This window comes from Coloeus monedula, assembly GCF_965178545.1.
Source record: "Coloeus monedula genome assembly, chromosome: 1".
In the NCBI taxonomy this organism is placed as follows: Eukaryota; Metazoa; Chordata; class Aves; order Passeriformes; family Corvidae; genus Coloeus; species Coloeus monedula.
In genome coordinates this window covers 13,627,764-13,645,899 of record NC_138781.1, presented here as the reverse complement: position 1 = coordinate 13,645,899, position 18,136 = coordinate 13,627,764, and the positions used below count along the sequence as shown (strand labels likewise).

Sequence of the window (18,136 nt, the reverse complement as noted above, 5' to 3'; positions counted from 1 at the left end):
TGGAAAAAATCCACACCGGAACAGTTCTTGAAGACCTGCAGCCTGTGAGTAGGATCCATGTTGGAGATGCCAGTGAAAGACTGTCTCCCATAGGGAGGACCCCACTCTGGAGCAGCACGAGACTGTGAGGAGTCCTCCCCCTGAGGAGAAGGGAGTAGCAGAGACAACATGATGAACTGACTGCAGCTCCCATTCCCCATCCCCATGTACTGCTGGGAGGAGGAGGAGGTAGAGAATTCATTGAGTAAAGATGAGTCCAGGAGGAAGAGAGGGGTGAGAGGAACATGTTTTAAGATTTGGTTTTATTTCTCATTACCCTACTCTGGTTAGATTGGCAATAAATTAAATTAATTTCCCCAAGTCAAGTTGGTTTTTCCCATGACAGTAATTGGTGAGTGATCTCTCCCTGGTCTTATCTGAACCCACAAGCTTTTAGTTGTGTTTCCCCTTCCTTGTCCAGCTGAGGATGGTGAGTGATACAGCTGCTTGGTGGGCACCTCGTGTCCATCCAAGGTCAACTCACTACAATGTTAATTAATTTCAATTAATTAATTAATTTGTTCCCTATGTTTAATTGCTAATGAGCAGATTAATATTCACACATGAAAAGAAAGCAGGAGTCCAATATAGTCACCAGTAGCCTACATACAGATTTCTGAAATCTGCGCAATTGCTTTTGAATAAAATTTAGTGCAATATATTTTATTATCAAGACAGAAATCATGTTGAGAAGTAAACTGACACAGATCACAGGACTGGGTGTGACACAAGCTTTTAAAATCTTCATCTTGAACATAACTAAGTACTCCTGTATACACCGTAAGGGCATGTAGATCTTATTGTTCAGGAAATTTGGATCAATTCCTCTAGGCTAATTATTTGAGACAACTTCCCTTCATTCTGCAGCGTTCAAGATAGTTGACATGTGAATTTGAAAGTCTTCATCCACTTTCAGGCAAATATAAAATTTATCTGTGCTGTTACATAGAGATAAAAAAAAAAAATACTAGATCTCGTAACATCCATGTTTTACTTAGGAGACCTCCCAATTTTAATGATGCTTCAAACACTCATAGAGCTCTTTAATTCCCTGCAATACGTGAAGATTATCTGAATAAGGTTTTTTTAAGTCACATCTCAGCTTTTTATGGAATTTATCTTTTTCTTATTATAAGGATCTGTGTTGAATACTGCTCTTTGAGTACAGGTTTTGTCTGCTAAAATTTCTAAAGTAATATCAGAACATAAGTGCACTCCCAGGACAATATTTCATTATTAATAAGCTTAATCCCCCATTGCCTGATTACAGCATCATTACAGATGGCTGGTTCACACACAGCACTTCAAACCCCCATGGAAAAAACAGAAGTTGAAATGTTCACATTACAAATGCACACAGGATATAAATTTGGACTGTGGCATTTTCTGCTGTCAAATCTCCAGAAAGTCTTTACCCAAGCCTGCAGAATGCCACAAATCCACACTGAGCCCAGACATTAGCAGAAGAAAATTCTAATTACTTGTTTCTGTGGTAAGAAGGGGACTCGACTGGGCTGTGTTCTACTGTGCTGCTCTGTGCAGCTTTGCATGAGGCAGCTTTTGGGTATAATTTTCCTTTTACAGTTTCTCTGCTTCAATGTGCTATTCATGCCCCATAGCTGCTCTTAGCTGGATGATACAGCTTCATGAACTACTGTGCTTATTATATAGAAATTAGATGTTCACAGGACTGGGAAATAAATGAATACATCCAACCGAGGAACAAAAATAAATATGACTTCTGTGACTGAATTGATTTAAATTTTTTTTCTTTTTTATACACATAACTGATTTAGTTCACTCCATTCATTTCCATTCTCCTGTTGATAGAAATACATATAAGATCTTAATATCTTCCTGCTGATAAAATGTTTTCAGTTCTCAGGGTGTAAAACAGCATTATAACAATGAGTGAACTGTGCAAACATATTGTAGGCTCCTCTGATTTATGCCAGTAATACAGGAGAGACTGGACACACATACAGGCAGAACCACAATTAATAGAAAACAGAAGAAATGTCCATGTTTTTGAAAACATGGGAGTCATCCTGCACAAATCTAGGAGCCTTACTTGGCAATGTTTAGGTTTTTTAAGCTATGTTCACCTTAATCTCTTTTGGATTTTCAAAAGGGCAAATTTTTGAAAGGGTAGAAAACATTTTTTTCCTTCTATAGCTGTCATCTCTGACAATGATCAAATTATACCAAGTGATAATAACATTTTAAAATTACCCATTAACTTCTCTAATTCAAGTTCTTAGGCTGCTTTGATAAATCAGCAGCTCTCTCGACAAGTTAGAATTCCCTTTTTTTCTTGAATGTGATGCTGAACACTTCTTCTAAAGTCTCCTTACCCTCAAGAGCTCAGCCAGTTCTGAGCTGAAGACAAAGTAGTTTTAAATGAATAAAAAGGGAAGTTACAATGGTAAAATATCTATTTTTTACAAACAGAAAAGAGGCAGATTTGATGTCTCAGTTGCTGTTTTGGAAGAAAAAGTTCTGCTAGCTTTAAGGAAGGGGGCGATGAAATCCATTCCTATAATCTAATTAAACGTGTTTTCAAAACGAACACTGTAATTTCATCTGGAAGCAGTCTGATCACAAACTGGCAGAATGTTAAAAAATTTATTAAATTTTACTACAGGTGACTAGACTCTTATCTCCCAGAGAAGAAGTGTTTAATATCTCACTAATGCTGGGATTACCTTCTTGATTGTGGAAAGGATATGTCTGGCATAACATTTCTGTCTTTCTAAGGCTATTCTGTACAAAAAGTTGTGCGCTCCTCACTCAGCACCAACTGCACGTCTAAATTCTCAGCAGCAAAATGTGCTCCTGGGTAGAAATAACTGCCAGGATAGGATACAAAAAGCCAGGATCACCTCTGCAGTGTTTTCATCCTTCTCAAAAGGACACTGGTTCATAGACCAGTAAAGAACAACTGAAGGACCTACACTGTGAACATCCTGTAATATTTCTCTTACAGTTGTCTTCCCTTTCAGCACTGTAAGCAGTGCTAGAAGTAAATCATGCTCTTCCTTCCTATCTAATTTCAGAAAATGCAGATGCGTTTTCAGGTAGTTCAATACAGAGCTCTCTAAATTTAAAAAAACAACAAACAAATAAACAAACAACAACAAAAAAAAACCACACAAAACTTCACTTCTAAAACAATAGAAAACATCTAAAAACTGACAACTGGGCACCACATTTTTTAGTACTTATGCGAAAAAGCAGAGAACATTTCAGAGCAACCTAAACAAGGAAAACTCACGTGGGTGAACAGTCCTCAGATAGAATAAAGGATTGTTAAGGGAAAGTATAGATTCTTCATGAAAGACAAAGAACTTACTCTCCCCTTCCTAAGACAATAAGCAAGGTTGGTTGCAGATAGAAACAGTGTGTGACACAAAATCACAAAAATTACAAAATAAGGCATCATCACTTAATGAAAGTAGTAGATTATACTTGGATGGAGAATAAGGAGAGAGGTAACATTACAATAAAACTAAGCAGAAGGGCCAAGTGTTCTCTAACAATAGTCAGAGCAGACACTGTTCATAAAAGCACTTCAGCTTCCTGGTTTTTTCACAGGAGACTCTTTCTGGAGATCCAGGTACAGGTGGATGACTGTTGAACTAATTATCCTAGTGTTCCACATTGGAAAGCAGTTTATTTATTAAGGACTGAACCTCATGTAAGATTTGAACAGCAAATATGTTCTTATTGTAAGTAGCATCACTAAACTAACCAAGACCATTTTACTGCTCCTAGTTTAAGCCCCATATTTTCACAATTTGTACACATGGAGTCAGGCTTACTGTACATGCAAATAACTGCTTAGAAGGCTGACTGCTCAGCTGTCTACAAAATTTTTGCAGCCACGTGCACAATCAAGACTAATTGCATGCCCATTTTTATGTAGTTGAGTGATTTGGAGCAAGTGTGGGTTTTTTTCTCCAAGCAAAGCTCAGACCTTTCAAGAAGATCTTTGATCAACCTAATAGAAACATTCTTTTCCCCTTATGCTACAGCCTGCTAATGGTGATCAGAAGTAGTTTTAAAAAATGGAAAGATGAAACTTGATGCAGTTTATGCTTCTTCAGTGACTAATAATGCCCAAAATTATTTGCCTCACTTTTGAATCTCATTTCTCGAAGTCACTGAAGTAATTTAGGCATCTACATGCTTCATTTCAAAAGTGACAAACACTCTTTCTGCATCTGAACAGGAATTTTAAGAAAACATATCACTTCAAAAGAAATTTTAAACAAAAATTTAAAATGTCAGTTCAAAGTCTGGCTCAAGAAACTGTGTGGGGAAAACAGGAGAGTATAATGAAAAATGCATATAAATCTGTACACTTCAGATACATGATGCAGGATATCTTACAGACAAGTTCAGGGTCCTGTCTTGTGCACTCTGATATATGAACCCAAGCAAAGCAAGGAATTGTCCGTAGATGTGCTCTACTCCAGTGCAAATATGATGCCATTTTAAGTTAGCATACTCCCAAACTATCAACGGCAACTTATTTGTGTCTGTAATGACTTCTTGCAGAAAGGAACTTGGGTGCAGTAGGGCTGAGTGTCACCATGCCATAGCATGGAATGCCCAGTCCCCTGGTGGGACTTGCAACATTTCAGATCAGCTCTGTATGCAAGATGTAGCATTATTAACCTCAGCAAGGCCAGCAAGCCAAACAGGAATACAGGAGACTCTGAAGAGCAAAGTCTCATAATCCTGCTCACATCTACAATTTAAACATTTTTCTCTCCTGCACTGTGCAGAGGTGCCTCCTTTGTTCCAGGATTCACTATCTTCTAGAACAGAGCTGCTATGTCCTGTCTGTGATGGACTTGGTAACTGCTACAGCTTTCCTGCTGTAAGGTATCATACAGTTCTGTCACTCATTTCTTTCCCTTTCTTTTCCTTGTTTGGCAAGAGAGAGGCCAAAAAGGAAGAGATGATCACAACTCCCATGGTCAGTACCTAAATCGCCCTCTGGAAGTGGGGAGATGGGGACTGAAGTCCTGATGCACTGAATACTTCAGACAAAAAATTACTAAAATATTTGGTGGAACTTGGACCAACTTAAGAAATGTGAGCTCAGTGCTGTCATTTTACTTCAAGAATTTTATATTTAATTTAGCCATACAAATATGTAGTTATAGATAGAATGATATGTAGTTATAGATAGAATGATGCAATGAGCATTATACTTAAGGGCAGTCAAGTAAGATGAAGCTAATTTACAGACTGAGTACTTCAGGCTTGTCTTAGTAAAGCAGTATCAAAAGCAGCAGATATGAAATCTGAGTAGCATAATGCCCAATGGAAAAGCAGTCTTTTGAATGCTTTAGTGAGTATCAGGCTAAATGCTGTGAGTTACTAAGTGCTCAAAGACTGAGCCTTAGAGTCACTTGTGGTATAATTGGTTAGTTATAAGTGTTGGACTAAATTTCTCTCAATTGCATTGGCTCAAACACTTGCAGCCAAAGAAGGAACACTCTGGGAGTATCCTGGTGTATACGAGGTGAAATTTGTCCTAACACTCTGGGTGTTATATCAGTGTCTTATTTTCTTTATTCATAAGCTGAAAAGAACTATTTTTTATTTATTTACACTTACTGTGCATCAGTTTACACCAAAATGTATATAAACATAGGTTCACTGTCATGTCTTGCACTATCTTAATTTGTGTGAGCTATTAAGCTAGACTGCTATACAGCCTTAATGGCATTAGAATATCAGCAATAACCCCTACATCTATATGCTAGAAGTTCAGGCCTTGACCTTTAAGGCAAGATAAACAGATATCCATTTTCATTTAGAAAAGCCAACAAACATTCCACATTGACTGAAACATATGACTGACCTTCTCTTCTGACTTTATTAAACAGCTAAATCCTATGAAAGTTCAGGTTATTTTAAAATGCCAAATCAGCAATAAATATTAAGAAATCATAATTACAGAAGCACATACTATAGGGTTATTCTAGAATGTCATCCTATATAATAGAGCTTATGGAATATATAGAAACAGCTGTAATAAAGAAGGTCTGTCTGTATTGAAAAAGAGTCAATTGTCATATACTACATCTATAATAAGAATGCACAGTTAAATCAAAACTGAATTTCAAGGACACCTTGCATGCTTGTATGCCTTAATGCACCCCACAATGAGTTTTTAAAGTAATGATGCTAATTGGTGAAATAACTGCTGCCTGTCAACTACAGATAAGAACATGTGTTTCATTTCTATAAATCCTGTATTATTACAACATCAAAAACAATTGACATCCCTATTGAACTCATATTTACAACAAAATACTCAGGGCATCCTTAATTGTATTGCTGCATTTGTTGCTCCATACGTATGTTCTCAGAGTGATCAAATGAGAGCCAAAATGGGAGGGGCATGCCTCGTTCCACAGTGGGTATTAACAATTAAAAGACAGGAATGATTAAAAGGTATCTTTTCTTATGCACATTTTTCTTTAATTTTACCATGCATAAAACACAGTTTCTATTTCTACTATGTCTAATCTGAGCTAGGTGCCATTTCATCATAAGTAGTATTCTCAAATAAGCCAACTGTTAGGAACAAATATCCCCTTTAAACTTCTGAAACATATTCTAAATATATTTCAAAGCTTTTACTATTGTAAGAGCCATCAAACTTCTCTGGTATTAACTAGATGTTAAAGTATCTTAGACATCACTTTTCATCAACAGGTTGCATGCATCTCCTTTACTCCAAACCCACCTAAGGTATTGGTGCCAGCAAGGATAAATTACATTATAGCCTTGGGGGGAGTATTTCTAAAACAGTATCCAGTGCAAGATGACCAAAATACAACATCATATCATAGTCAAAAACCCATAGTACACCAAAATTATATTCTGGCATCTTATGAGGGGCTATAACACCACACTTGTTTCACACAAAAATATTATGATCCCATATTATATATTCATTTGTTGGTGCTTTTAAATGGTATGAAATATTTATTTCCACTTCTGGCTGAGAATTCTTTTATGCACTGTGCAAGTAATATTTCTAAAGACTTCCACAGACACAAAAAACCCCAGGTAAAATCACCATAGTGACTGAGAGCATATTTATAAGCACACTGATTCCTTACTCAACCAATAACAACAAGTTTTTCCAAGCAGGCTGATCTAAGCTGATGGCCTAGAGAAATTCTTGAAGGAGCATCAACAACAGAAGCAAACTGTCAACTCAACCTTATGTCATCCAAGTTTGTAGAGCTTAAAATTCAGCAACCAGAAAGAAGCAATCTGGTGGTTCATGTGAAGTTCATAAAAAGGAAGGCATAATGATAATGTGACAAGTAGCCTGGTACCTGTGAAACTGTAAAATCTCTACCATTCAATGCACTGTTTCAATGCCTTTCAATAATGATTGATTAATTAATAAATACTATTAATGTTAAGCACATAGTATCTTAACAGGAATGTACTCCGAGTTCATGGAGAATACTCTCATATGGGTAAACTTTTTGCTGTGAAATGTAAATACTATTCTTGCTGCTAGAGACCAAATTATATCTAACCTTAAACTTGCTCACTTGAATACCATAAAGCTTACAGCATGTATAACCCTTGAAAAAAAAAAATTTCCCAAGAGCTAATAATACTGGCATCTAAATGTCAATTTATTATACTTCAAACTACCTTAAAAGCATCTACACATTAACTACACAAAAATGCCAAATTTTCTCACATCATAAAAATTTCATGGATGTACCAATGCATCTACATGTGCACATATAACACAGATGTTGAGATAAGCACACACTACTTTAAATAGTGTCTCTTGCCCCCATTCGAATTATATTAGCATAAGGACCAAGACAGGAAATACCACATTACATCTCAACCAAAGGTTTTAACATCTCAGTGGAAAAAAATGAAAGCTTTAGCTGGAAATTAGAATATCCAATTTACCAACTGGATCCAAAACACTCCTAAAACCTAAAGGCAAAATTCAATTTGAAAAGTCATAACTGTAAAGTGCAGAACATGGGCCATTTTAGCTTAGTTGTTTATATTAAATAGTTCACCACTCCCTGGGTCTTAGCCAACAGAATTTGAGGCATTTACTGCACACTACTTTATTAGCTGAGAAACAGAAAACAATGTTAAAGCACTCCTCAAAATAGCCTTTTGCAAGCATGCTGCCCACACTGAATACAGGGTGGGTCTCCTGGGCCTGCTGTCAGAGACAGCTCAGTGCCCTGGCTTCAAAAATCAACCCACTGCATTCCCCATGCCCCTGCCAGCCATCCTGCCCAGGACAGTGGCACTGGGCACACATACATACCCTACACACACACCTCATGCTGTATGAGGAGCTCACTAGTGCCTTACCTTTTCTTAGCTGTATACTGAGCCTCTTCCCTATCTTTTTGGTGTTATAGCCACTGTTTGCAGTGGAGGTGAGAACTTTCTGAGGTGATGGTACCAGGCCAGAGGGTGGTTTCCCTGATGAATTCACACTATGAGGTAGCTGCGAGTAGGAGTCCGTCTGATCAGACTGGTTACCCGCTCTAGACATTCTTTGTAATGTGTGAAGTCCAGAATTGTTAATACTTTTCCCATCAGCATACTGGGAATCAGGGCTGAACCGGCTGGAGTAGTACATGTTCTTCTCGCTCTGGGACAACTGCTCGTACTGCTCTTTATTCGCCGCGGGGACCACGTGGAACCAAATGAACGGCGTACGCATGGCTTGGCGAAACATATGCTGTGCTCTAGGTTTTAAAATGAACAGAAAATTAGCAAATTAGGACTGGCAGACTATGAGACATTATAAGCATAATTACTAATGTTAATTAAGCAACATGAGCTGACAGACACATTGCACTCAAGCATAAACCATAAAACTTGAATCTGTTCACTAGCCCATTTGGTCTGCTTTTCGCTAAGGTTTACTGCTTTAGGGCAACACTATGGTTAAATATGCTTAACAACTAATGTAGCAAATACTGAACTCAGAAAAGCAAAAATTTTAATCACAGTCTTGAAATGAAGATAGTTCTATAGCAGGACTGCAGTGTCCTTTTGTTTTGAAACTTGCTAATTGCAATAATTGTGATAACTGTTACCGCAATGACAACAGAATTATTAGAAGGAAAATTACTATTTATAAAAATTCTGTGTATTCCACAATTTTCTGATTATATGCAGTTTTGCAACTAGTCTAGCTTACACATCAATTTTTGTAAGTCGCTAGTCTATCCGAATACAACATTAAGAAATAGGGAAAAATTGCTTAATCCTGTACAGACAGACACTGGGCTCAAGGTCATGATCGAAAGTATACAAAGTCAACAAGTCTCTTCACATACTTTACAAATTGTGATTCAGAACCTTAGAACAAGCAGAGACAAGCTGCTTTCAACGATACGGTATAGGGTTATGTTTCAATTCAGGTTAGAGTCAAATAAAACCACATTCCAAATATATATTAAGTATAAGATGATCAGAACAAATGATATTTGGCCCTCAGCATGTTACAGAGTTCAGAACAATATTATCATCCATGAAATCACTCATTATCTGCATACCTCTTTTCTATTCTTTTATTTCCCTTGTGTGTGAACTACAATCTAATTTCCCTCTTAAAAGTCTCTGATTCACCATTTAGAGATTCTACCAAGTCCAGACAACCACTAAGCAAATATTTATCTCTCAAACTTCTCCACAAAGTTTCTGCACATACAGTATCTTTAGTTCTAACACAAACAAAAAACCACATCTTTTTACAATGTTAAAAATACAGTCTTCAAGTTGTCCATTTATATTGAACATGGTGAATTGCAAGTATGCAAAAGTCATAGGGGAATTTCAAAAAAAACCAGCTTACCGATATAAGAAGAAAAAAATCTATCATGTACAAAACAAACAAGTATTGCATATACTCTAATGACAATAATTATCCTGATTTTTTTTTTTAGTTTGGCTATATAAAAATACTGATGTCCCGAAGTGCACCTTTTCTTTATTAGAAAGGCAAGCTTAGAGGTTTTTTTTTACCTTCCTCAAATTATTCCAAGGTGCAGTGTTAAAGATCAAATAATGCAATGTAATGTGTGGTAAGAACACTTACTGTTCAAATCTCCTGTTCCGCAGGTCTCCATCATTAATCCTGACAATACAATCATTCTCACGGAAAAGGTTTTCTTGTTCAGCTTTTCCACCCTTCTCCAATCGCTTCACCAGCAGCCCCAGGGTTCTGGAACATTAAGATTACAAATTATTACAATCTGACTAATTTGCAACATAGAAAATCTTATTGATTTAATATTTTATCATAATCACTACAGAAACTGTATTTTAAACCATCTTTACCTTGAAGTAGGATACCACCATTTCAAATAACCTCAAGAATTACCTGATTTATTATCCCTTTTCCATAAAACAGAAAGTCTAGGTGAGTCAAACATGTCAAAATAAGAATGAACAGGCTTGTGTGTGTAATGATAGCACATCCATTCTTGCAAAAGGCCAAGATTTCTGAGCAGCAAAATCTCCAAGAACCACCACACATCAGAGGAAAGACATCTTTTCTGCTAGTTAACTGAAGCTGAATAGGTTCAACTTAAAACTTGAATTCCTGAATTAGCAGAGAATGCCACAGCCTTCACTACTCCTTCTGTACAAGTGAAACAAGATGGGGTCATCTCATGTAATAAGCAGCCTGTAATGAGGGGATGGATAGAGAATTCAAGAATTGCATGCAAACCAAATGCTTTTGGTTTTAAATCTTCACATTTCTTATTAAAAGAGAAAAGAGGAAATAAAAAATTTAAATGCTATTTTTAAATTCAGAATCTTAAATTAATTAGCTGAAAACAATTTCCATTTGATAGCCTCTGTGCAATGAACTAGTCCCCTCTGTCTCGTGCTTACCCACAGTGTCATCTTAAGGACATTTTTAGATAGAAAAGGTGAACAAATATTCAATCTGAAATTATTAAAAGGATCCTGAAGAATGGACTTCTGAGGTACTGGCAGGATGGTATGCAAAGTCAGTGATGTTTCTATACCTGAACTCTATACCTGAAGGAGAACTCAATCTTCAAGATTAATCTTGCATCGACACTGCACTTGATTTTTTTTTTTTAAAGAAGATGAGCTTTACACTGAAATCTCTCAGGATGTATCAGTGGGTCAAATTCACATCATCCAAGCATTACTTATTTCAGAATTCATTTCAAGGCATGGCATGGAAAATACTTGGCCACGTAGCAGGAATTGCAAGACCACATGTGTCTTTTAAGCAAAAAACTCTCAGTGATCACAGCACTTCCATTCACACATAATACCTCAAAGTAAATGAGCAGTCAGTGGTGCTTAAGAGGACTCCCCATGTGCTCAAAAGTTATATACGCACTTGAGCACTTCATCAAAGGGGTCAGAAAAGCAAAATTAACTTATTTCTTCCACTTTAAATTCTTCATTTACCAATTTATTGCCAGCATATGAAAAGAATACATTTTTTTTTACAGAACAGTCATACATTTTCTCCTACAAGGCAGGTGAAGGAGTAGGAGAAACGATCCTTGTGGTATTTCCATTTTGGAACCACCTAGAGACATTAAGATATGATGTTGAAAGGAGCTAAACATGTAAGCAAACTGTGAGGAGAAAAACAACATCAAGCATTCTGACAAAACAAATCACCAACTGAAGCTTGAGTCAGACATTTGCATGACAAAAACTCTACAAGTCCACAACATCGGCACACTAACCTAATGACCATGTTGTGCTCCATTTAGTGTTCTACAATTTTCTGATCATTATTAGGGTATGTAGTCACAGGAAGTAAAACAAAACAAACTTTAAAATATTGATTGAGTCCCTTTTTTCCTTCTGTTCACTAAAAAAGTTTTGAAGGCAGTCTCAGATTTTTAAAACTGATAAATAAAGAAATTACAGAGGGTTTGATAGTTGCAACAAATAACCAAACTAACAGTTATATTATAAGTAAAAAGGAAAAATACTTGTATGCCTTCTCTACATTATTTTTATCAGAATTATGGTTTTGAGACACAGAAAACTGATGTGTTAGGAAACAAGTCTGTGATTTTTTCACTTGTGAGTTGATGAATTTCTTTTGGGGAGACTGTCTTTGAGCCACAAAGTGAAGCTACTGAAGAGGACAACTCTAATAGGGAAGAGATAGGCAAAGCAAATATAAAATAGGGAATGCTACATTTAAGAGAAAACCAACAAAATATTTGAGGGGGAGAGGAAGGAATTTTATCTACTCTTCCTTGTCTTTCACTTGATGCCCAACAGCTCCTTGATGCAGGTGTACTCCTCTGCAATGTCCAAAGACAATTCAGAATTTGGATATGCATGCAATGCTTGCACAAGGGCATACACAGTCACAACAACAGGTGTTTGGTTTATATGGTTAAATATCAAAAATATCGAAATATCAAAACAGTATCTACACAAAGCACAACAATCTAAGTTAATTCAATGACAATGCCTACACAAAATAATGTGGTTATTTCATCCCAATGTCTCCATGTATTTATGATAACAAAGTAATTGGTCTATCAATAGTTTTGACATTTTTCTTGAAATGTTGCTTTCTACTGCCTCACATTCTGAATTTATATTAAATTATTAATGCAAGATGCACCTTTATGCATGATTTGACATTTCTTAAATTTATTCAGCTTAGGCTCTCAAATCTAGTAAAAATATTACTAATCCTAACCAATAAGAAAATAATGTAACAGATAAACAAACTACCAGTCAAAATTGTAAATAATCTCATTAAACAAAGGCTACAAGTTCTGCTAATGCAAGACTGCTCATCTCTAACACAGCATATGGTGCTCGTGAGGATTTTGCTTTTTAACAAATGTTAGAGCTAGGTTAACCAAGCCATATAACGCTAAAGTCACTGAGAGCAAATTCCAGGCTGGATGAACAGACTGAGTCAAACCTGAAACCAGGATCCTCACAGTGCCTTTTAATTAATTTAATTTTTTGTATAAACACATGGCACAAAGATCCCTTTAGACACAATTCCAGAAACAGCTTCCAGAATGGGGGTTTGGATAGCAGAGAAAACTAGAATTCCAGAAAATGTATGTTCTTCAAAAATTAACAAAAGCCTACCAATTTCCTACAGCATTTCTTCAGCATATTATGGTTAGACGTAAGAATGTGACTCTGAAAAAGACTTTATGCGAATTCATGTTTGTTGTTGCATCAACTGGAGATAAACAGTAGACCTGATATTGCAAATACGCAGTAACCTAAAAACAAATTGGATTTTTTTTTCCCTGCCATATGCCACCATCATTAATCATGCTAAGTAGAACTCTACTACAGCTTCAATATTATGTTTCCTACATTAGGAAGACATAAATTTTGAAAGCATCTAAACTCATCTAGTATAAAGTACTAAAGTTAGTATATACCTTTTTTTTGAGTGCAACCATGTAGCAAACAAATGTATGGGTGCATTTGAATTTGCTTAATTTTGTCCAGTTAAAGTAAGTCAACACAGTTTCTAACATAAATTTTTCCATTATAAATCTTTTAAACTCTAACTTTTTCAAAAATGTGATTAAATACCATGTGAACTTTTGCAAAACCCACTGCAAGTCTACAATCCTGTTGAAACAATAATTAGAACTAGAAATTTGGTACCTGTGCTGTTTTAGACTAACATTAGCTGACACGGGAACAGAAGGGAAACTGCCAAAGCACAGAGCTCAATCTTTGTATTTGTTTTAAATACCTAATTGAGAATGTAAGCAGCTGAGATTATATTAGCATTTGCACCACTGTATTTCCACAAGGTTCATTACTCTAATTATACTATTAAAATAAACTCAGCTACATGTGTTAACACTTCAGTTCTCAGTATAAATTACAACCAATGATAAAACTGGAAATAAGCAGTGAATTTTTTATTGACATCTAAATCGCCTGACTTAGTTGGGGTAGTTCGTGAAATGTGAACTCTCCACATGCCATCCAGATGTATGGAAATGATGATAATTTGTCTTAATAAAAACTGACAGTGTAAGTAAAAATAAAAACTGACATTGAGCATCTAGAATATGATTTGGCCATCATGGCCCATTGTACATACACACTGAAGTTATTTATCTATTTACCTGCAAGCTAACTGTAATGTAATCAAATCAGACAGAACAGAAAATATCCAATTTAGATGTTTATGTAAAGTCACTAACATGAAAAGGCAAAAACTAGATTAAGGTACAAAAATAAGGATTGATTGAAAAGCTGATGTGCAGCAGTTTCATGCAATGAAAGATCTCTGAGAAGTTCTGCAAGAACATAAACACAGTATAAAATTCTTAGATTCAGAGGTCAGAGTAGGCAAATCAGCTTGTTTGTTCAAGTTAAATTATTGTGGCTACTCAATACTAAATTGCACATAAACTTCTTTACCCAATATTGATATCACAGCACTGCTGTGGAGGCATTTAAATTTCATGCACGAAGCCCAGACCAGTTCCCAATCTTTGGTAACCACTCCTCAGCTTTTCAGCTTGAGTAATACTTCAAATTATGCTTATAAAACTTTTTAAAGGCTGAGATCAGACAGTTTGAGTTCAGATACAAGAGTGAGTGAATGGTACATTCACTCCACAGAGAATTTTTTCCCCATACATATGTTTTTGAAAGCCATGGCTACCTTTGAGACTTAAAAGGCTGGAAATGCAGGAGCAGAATAAATGGAGAGGCAGACAGCACATACCTCCTACCTGATCAAACAGAATATGATCTGAGAGGCACCTTGAAGGCAGTATTATGGACTCTCAGTATAGACAATGGCCATTAGATATTACTTTAGTTTTCTTTGTACCTTGAGTAAAAGACTAAAATTTTTACAGTGACACGAGATGATTTATAAACTCTAAAAGATGAAGGATATTTCCAATAAAAAGAAAGAAAAAAAAAAGAATAGAAAGAGTATTAAAAAATTTCAAACTTCTAGATTTCTAGTAAGGGTAATTAGGGTCTGTGTATGTTTTAATGCCCACCTTCATTTGAGGTTTTTCTTTCTTTTTAACAAAATCTGTTAGATTTGTCATTTAAACTGACAAAAATTCAGTATCTTTTTTTCTTCCATTCTTCTGAGACTTCCTAATATTTTAAGACATTTAGGATATATAACAAAAAACACAGATTAAATATTTCTAGCTGCAGGTTTTAGATGTACAGTTAATAATGGATTTTGTGGCATACTTCAACAGGAAGAAAAGCTGGCAGAGCTGTGCATACCTGTTTGTATCAAAGTAACATGTCTGATACTTATTAGTGGATGTTAATTGCGGTGTTTTCAGATGAATATCCAAATCCTTTTCTGTTCTGCTTTACTAAGTAGACCTCAGAGTAGTCTTGGGACTATGGGACTCTAACTTCCATATCATTATTCACAGAGATTTCTGATGTTATCTCATATATTCCTTGTGTCAATTGAATCTCTTTCCAAAGACAGACACGGCAGGATTTTAGAAGAGCAGCTGGGGTATACAGCTTGAGAAGATTTCAAAGACTCTTAAAAGTAGAAGAGGCAATATAATGGTAAATTATGCTATAATTACTGTTGAGCTTGCAGAGAACTCAGTGCATCCCCAGTTAAACATCAACATAACATCCTGCATCAGCCAGGATGCTCAAATCCAATTCTTAAGGGATTGTTTGCTCCTGTCTCTGAGCACCTAATAAGAAGGAAGGATTGGTGCTAAGGCAATTTTGCACAGATTTAGAATTTTCTTTCCTTTCACATTTTCCTCTCATTCATTTCCTCTTTGTTCTACTCTTACTTAAACACTTTGCTACTCGCATTCTCTTCTGTCCTTCATTCTACTTTCATTTTCATGCCTCCTATTCTGCTCAGTACTGCATCTATGCCATTTCAAAAATGTGCCAGCAGGTTTGCAAACAAAACTTTTATCCTTAAAAATGCAAAACCATAAGGTGATGAATATGTATACCCTCCTCTCTTTTGATAAGGTGAACAATATCTGTTAACAAAAGCATATGATCAAATAGGCCAATAAAGGACTGATAACATTTCTAGAGGCAAAACCAGAAGGATGATAAGGAAACATATACATAGAATAAAGTTTCACCATGTCTTTACAAATCAATAGTACTTTTCCCAGAGAAATACAGATTTATGGTTTTTTCTTCATTAAAAAAAATAGTCTCAGTTTTACTGGGAACAGAAATAATTGGTAGCATCTATACAGATATGCCAGAGACCTTTACAGATTTTGTTCCAGATCAAAAGCCAGTACTCAAGAGATACTTATTCCAAACCCTCAAAAGACCATGAAAAAGTCAAGTATTTTCTCAATAGAAATAAAGAACATAGTTATGGTTCATAAGTTTTAGAGGTTTGAAATGTTTCCTTGGGGAGGGATTTTTTGGTTTAGATTTTTTGGCGGGAGAATACTCCTCCTTATTGCATAGGGGGAAAAAGGTAAATTGCATAATGAGCTTTTACACTTTTTCAAGTATTGATTTAATAACCATGTTACTGAGTAACATTTTCAAAAGCAAAAGAAAGGAACTTACAAGAAAAGTATTTGAAAACACAGCGTAACTGGAACTGAACAGCAAGCAAATATAAAACAACTATGGGACAATCGACTAATCTACATGACACAGTAGATCTTTTCTTTTTGGACATCCCTCAAAGTCTTTACCCAGTCCTGTGTTTGGTTTCGTATACTTAGGTTCCTACTGAGCAGATTCCCTGCTCAGGTAAGTTAGTTGATTGTAGCAGGGAGAATTATTTTTTGCAGCCAGAGGAGGAACAAAGAGCAGCCCTGTGCTACAGTGAGAAATAAGTAAGAAGCAGAAGATCCCTGCCATGCATCTGCTCTCCCTCTCAATCTAGCAAAAGGAGAAACAAGCGTGTCTCATCTGCTCAAAAGTAGTGGGAAACCCGGAGGGGAAAAAAAAAAATTAACCAAACCCCCACCAACTGCTTCCAACCTGAAGCTGGGTGTGTTCCTTTCTTTGCCCACGCTGGAGGCAGCTGGAGATAATGTGCTTGTCCTCGCTGAAAGCATGCAGAGGTGGGCATGCAGACAGGAAAGCAGCAGCACAAGTGCTTAGAATCCATCCCAACCAATGAACTCTGCTTTTCTTTCACACCATGGGAGAAATGTTTTGGAAATATTCTAGATCCTCCCCAACTCTGCTCCTCTGCACCTTCAAAACATGGAACCAAGTGTCTCCCCTCTTCAGCAGATTATTTTGTGGATGGTCAAAAAAACTCAGCAATTACACATATCCTCCATTCTTCAATGAAGTGAGTTGAGTATTATGAAGAAAAAGACGATACATTTTAATATAAAAATTATTTCCCTTTTAATAGAATTTGCTTTTCTGGTATGTCCTGATTTGAAACATCTGTATTTAAAACTGGCTTTCCTATAGTAAAACTTTATCATATAATTCTGCACGACAGTTAGAATTCTTTTTTAAAAAATTATGTATTTTATTCCTGTGTTTATGGCTTTTTCATTGAAAATGGTCTCATTGTGTATAAACAGTTTAAGCTTTGCCTCAGACTTGACAACCACAATAACAGTTTGGAAGCAAATTTTACTTGAGTTAAAATTCTTATTCAAAATGTCAAAATATATATTTTAACATCAGTTTTATTAAACAAGTACTTAGTAGGCAGCCAACATTTTTAAACTGATCTTTTCCTTGGCCTTCACACTGTCTAAATCCCAGATAACAGTGTGAACATTTCAACCATTTCTAACTCTATGGGATTTACTTCTGAGTTCTGTTTGAAGTACTGTTCACTCATGCCCACACTGAATTTACTGAATTTCAGATTATGAAGAGAAGAATTCATCACTTAACAGAAGCTTGCTCTTAATACTTGTAGTCTCCAGAAAAAGTAGCCTTAAAGTAAAAAAAAAATTACATTTTCTCATAATACATGTCAATATGACCTTGAAAGAACTGGGTTTTAAGTAACAACTGCAAATAAAGCTCTTATACTGTGTTTAAAATCCCATTAAGATATTAGGTA

The 18,136-nt window shown here is 35.9% G+C and overlaps 1 protein-coding gene across 13 annotated transcripts in view; it reads right to left on the bottom strand.

Moving 5' to 3' along the window:
* Window positions 1–18,136, bottom strand: part of PARD3 (par-3 family cell polarity regulator) — a 448,911-nt gene that overhangs the window by 197,757 nt on the left and 233,018 nt on the right. For all 13 annotated transcript variants that reach the window (XM_082293631.1, XM_082293621.1, XM_082293619.1 and 10 more), the window contains 2 exons: window positions 10,178–10,303; window positions 8,437–8,819 (listed from right to left, as the gene is read on the bottom strand). In XM_082293631.1, the coding sequence (XP_082149757.1) occupies window positions 8,437–8,819; window positions 10,178–10,303 (509 nt within the window). The remainder of the gene's footprint in view (window positions 1–8,436; window positions 8,820–10,177; window positions 10,304–18,136) is intronic.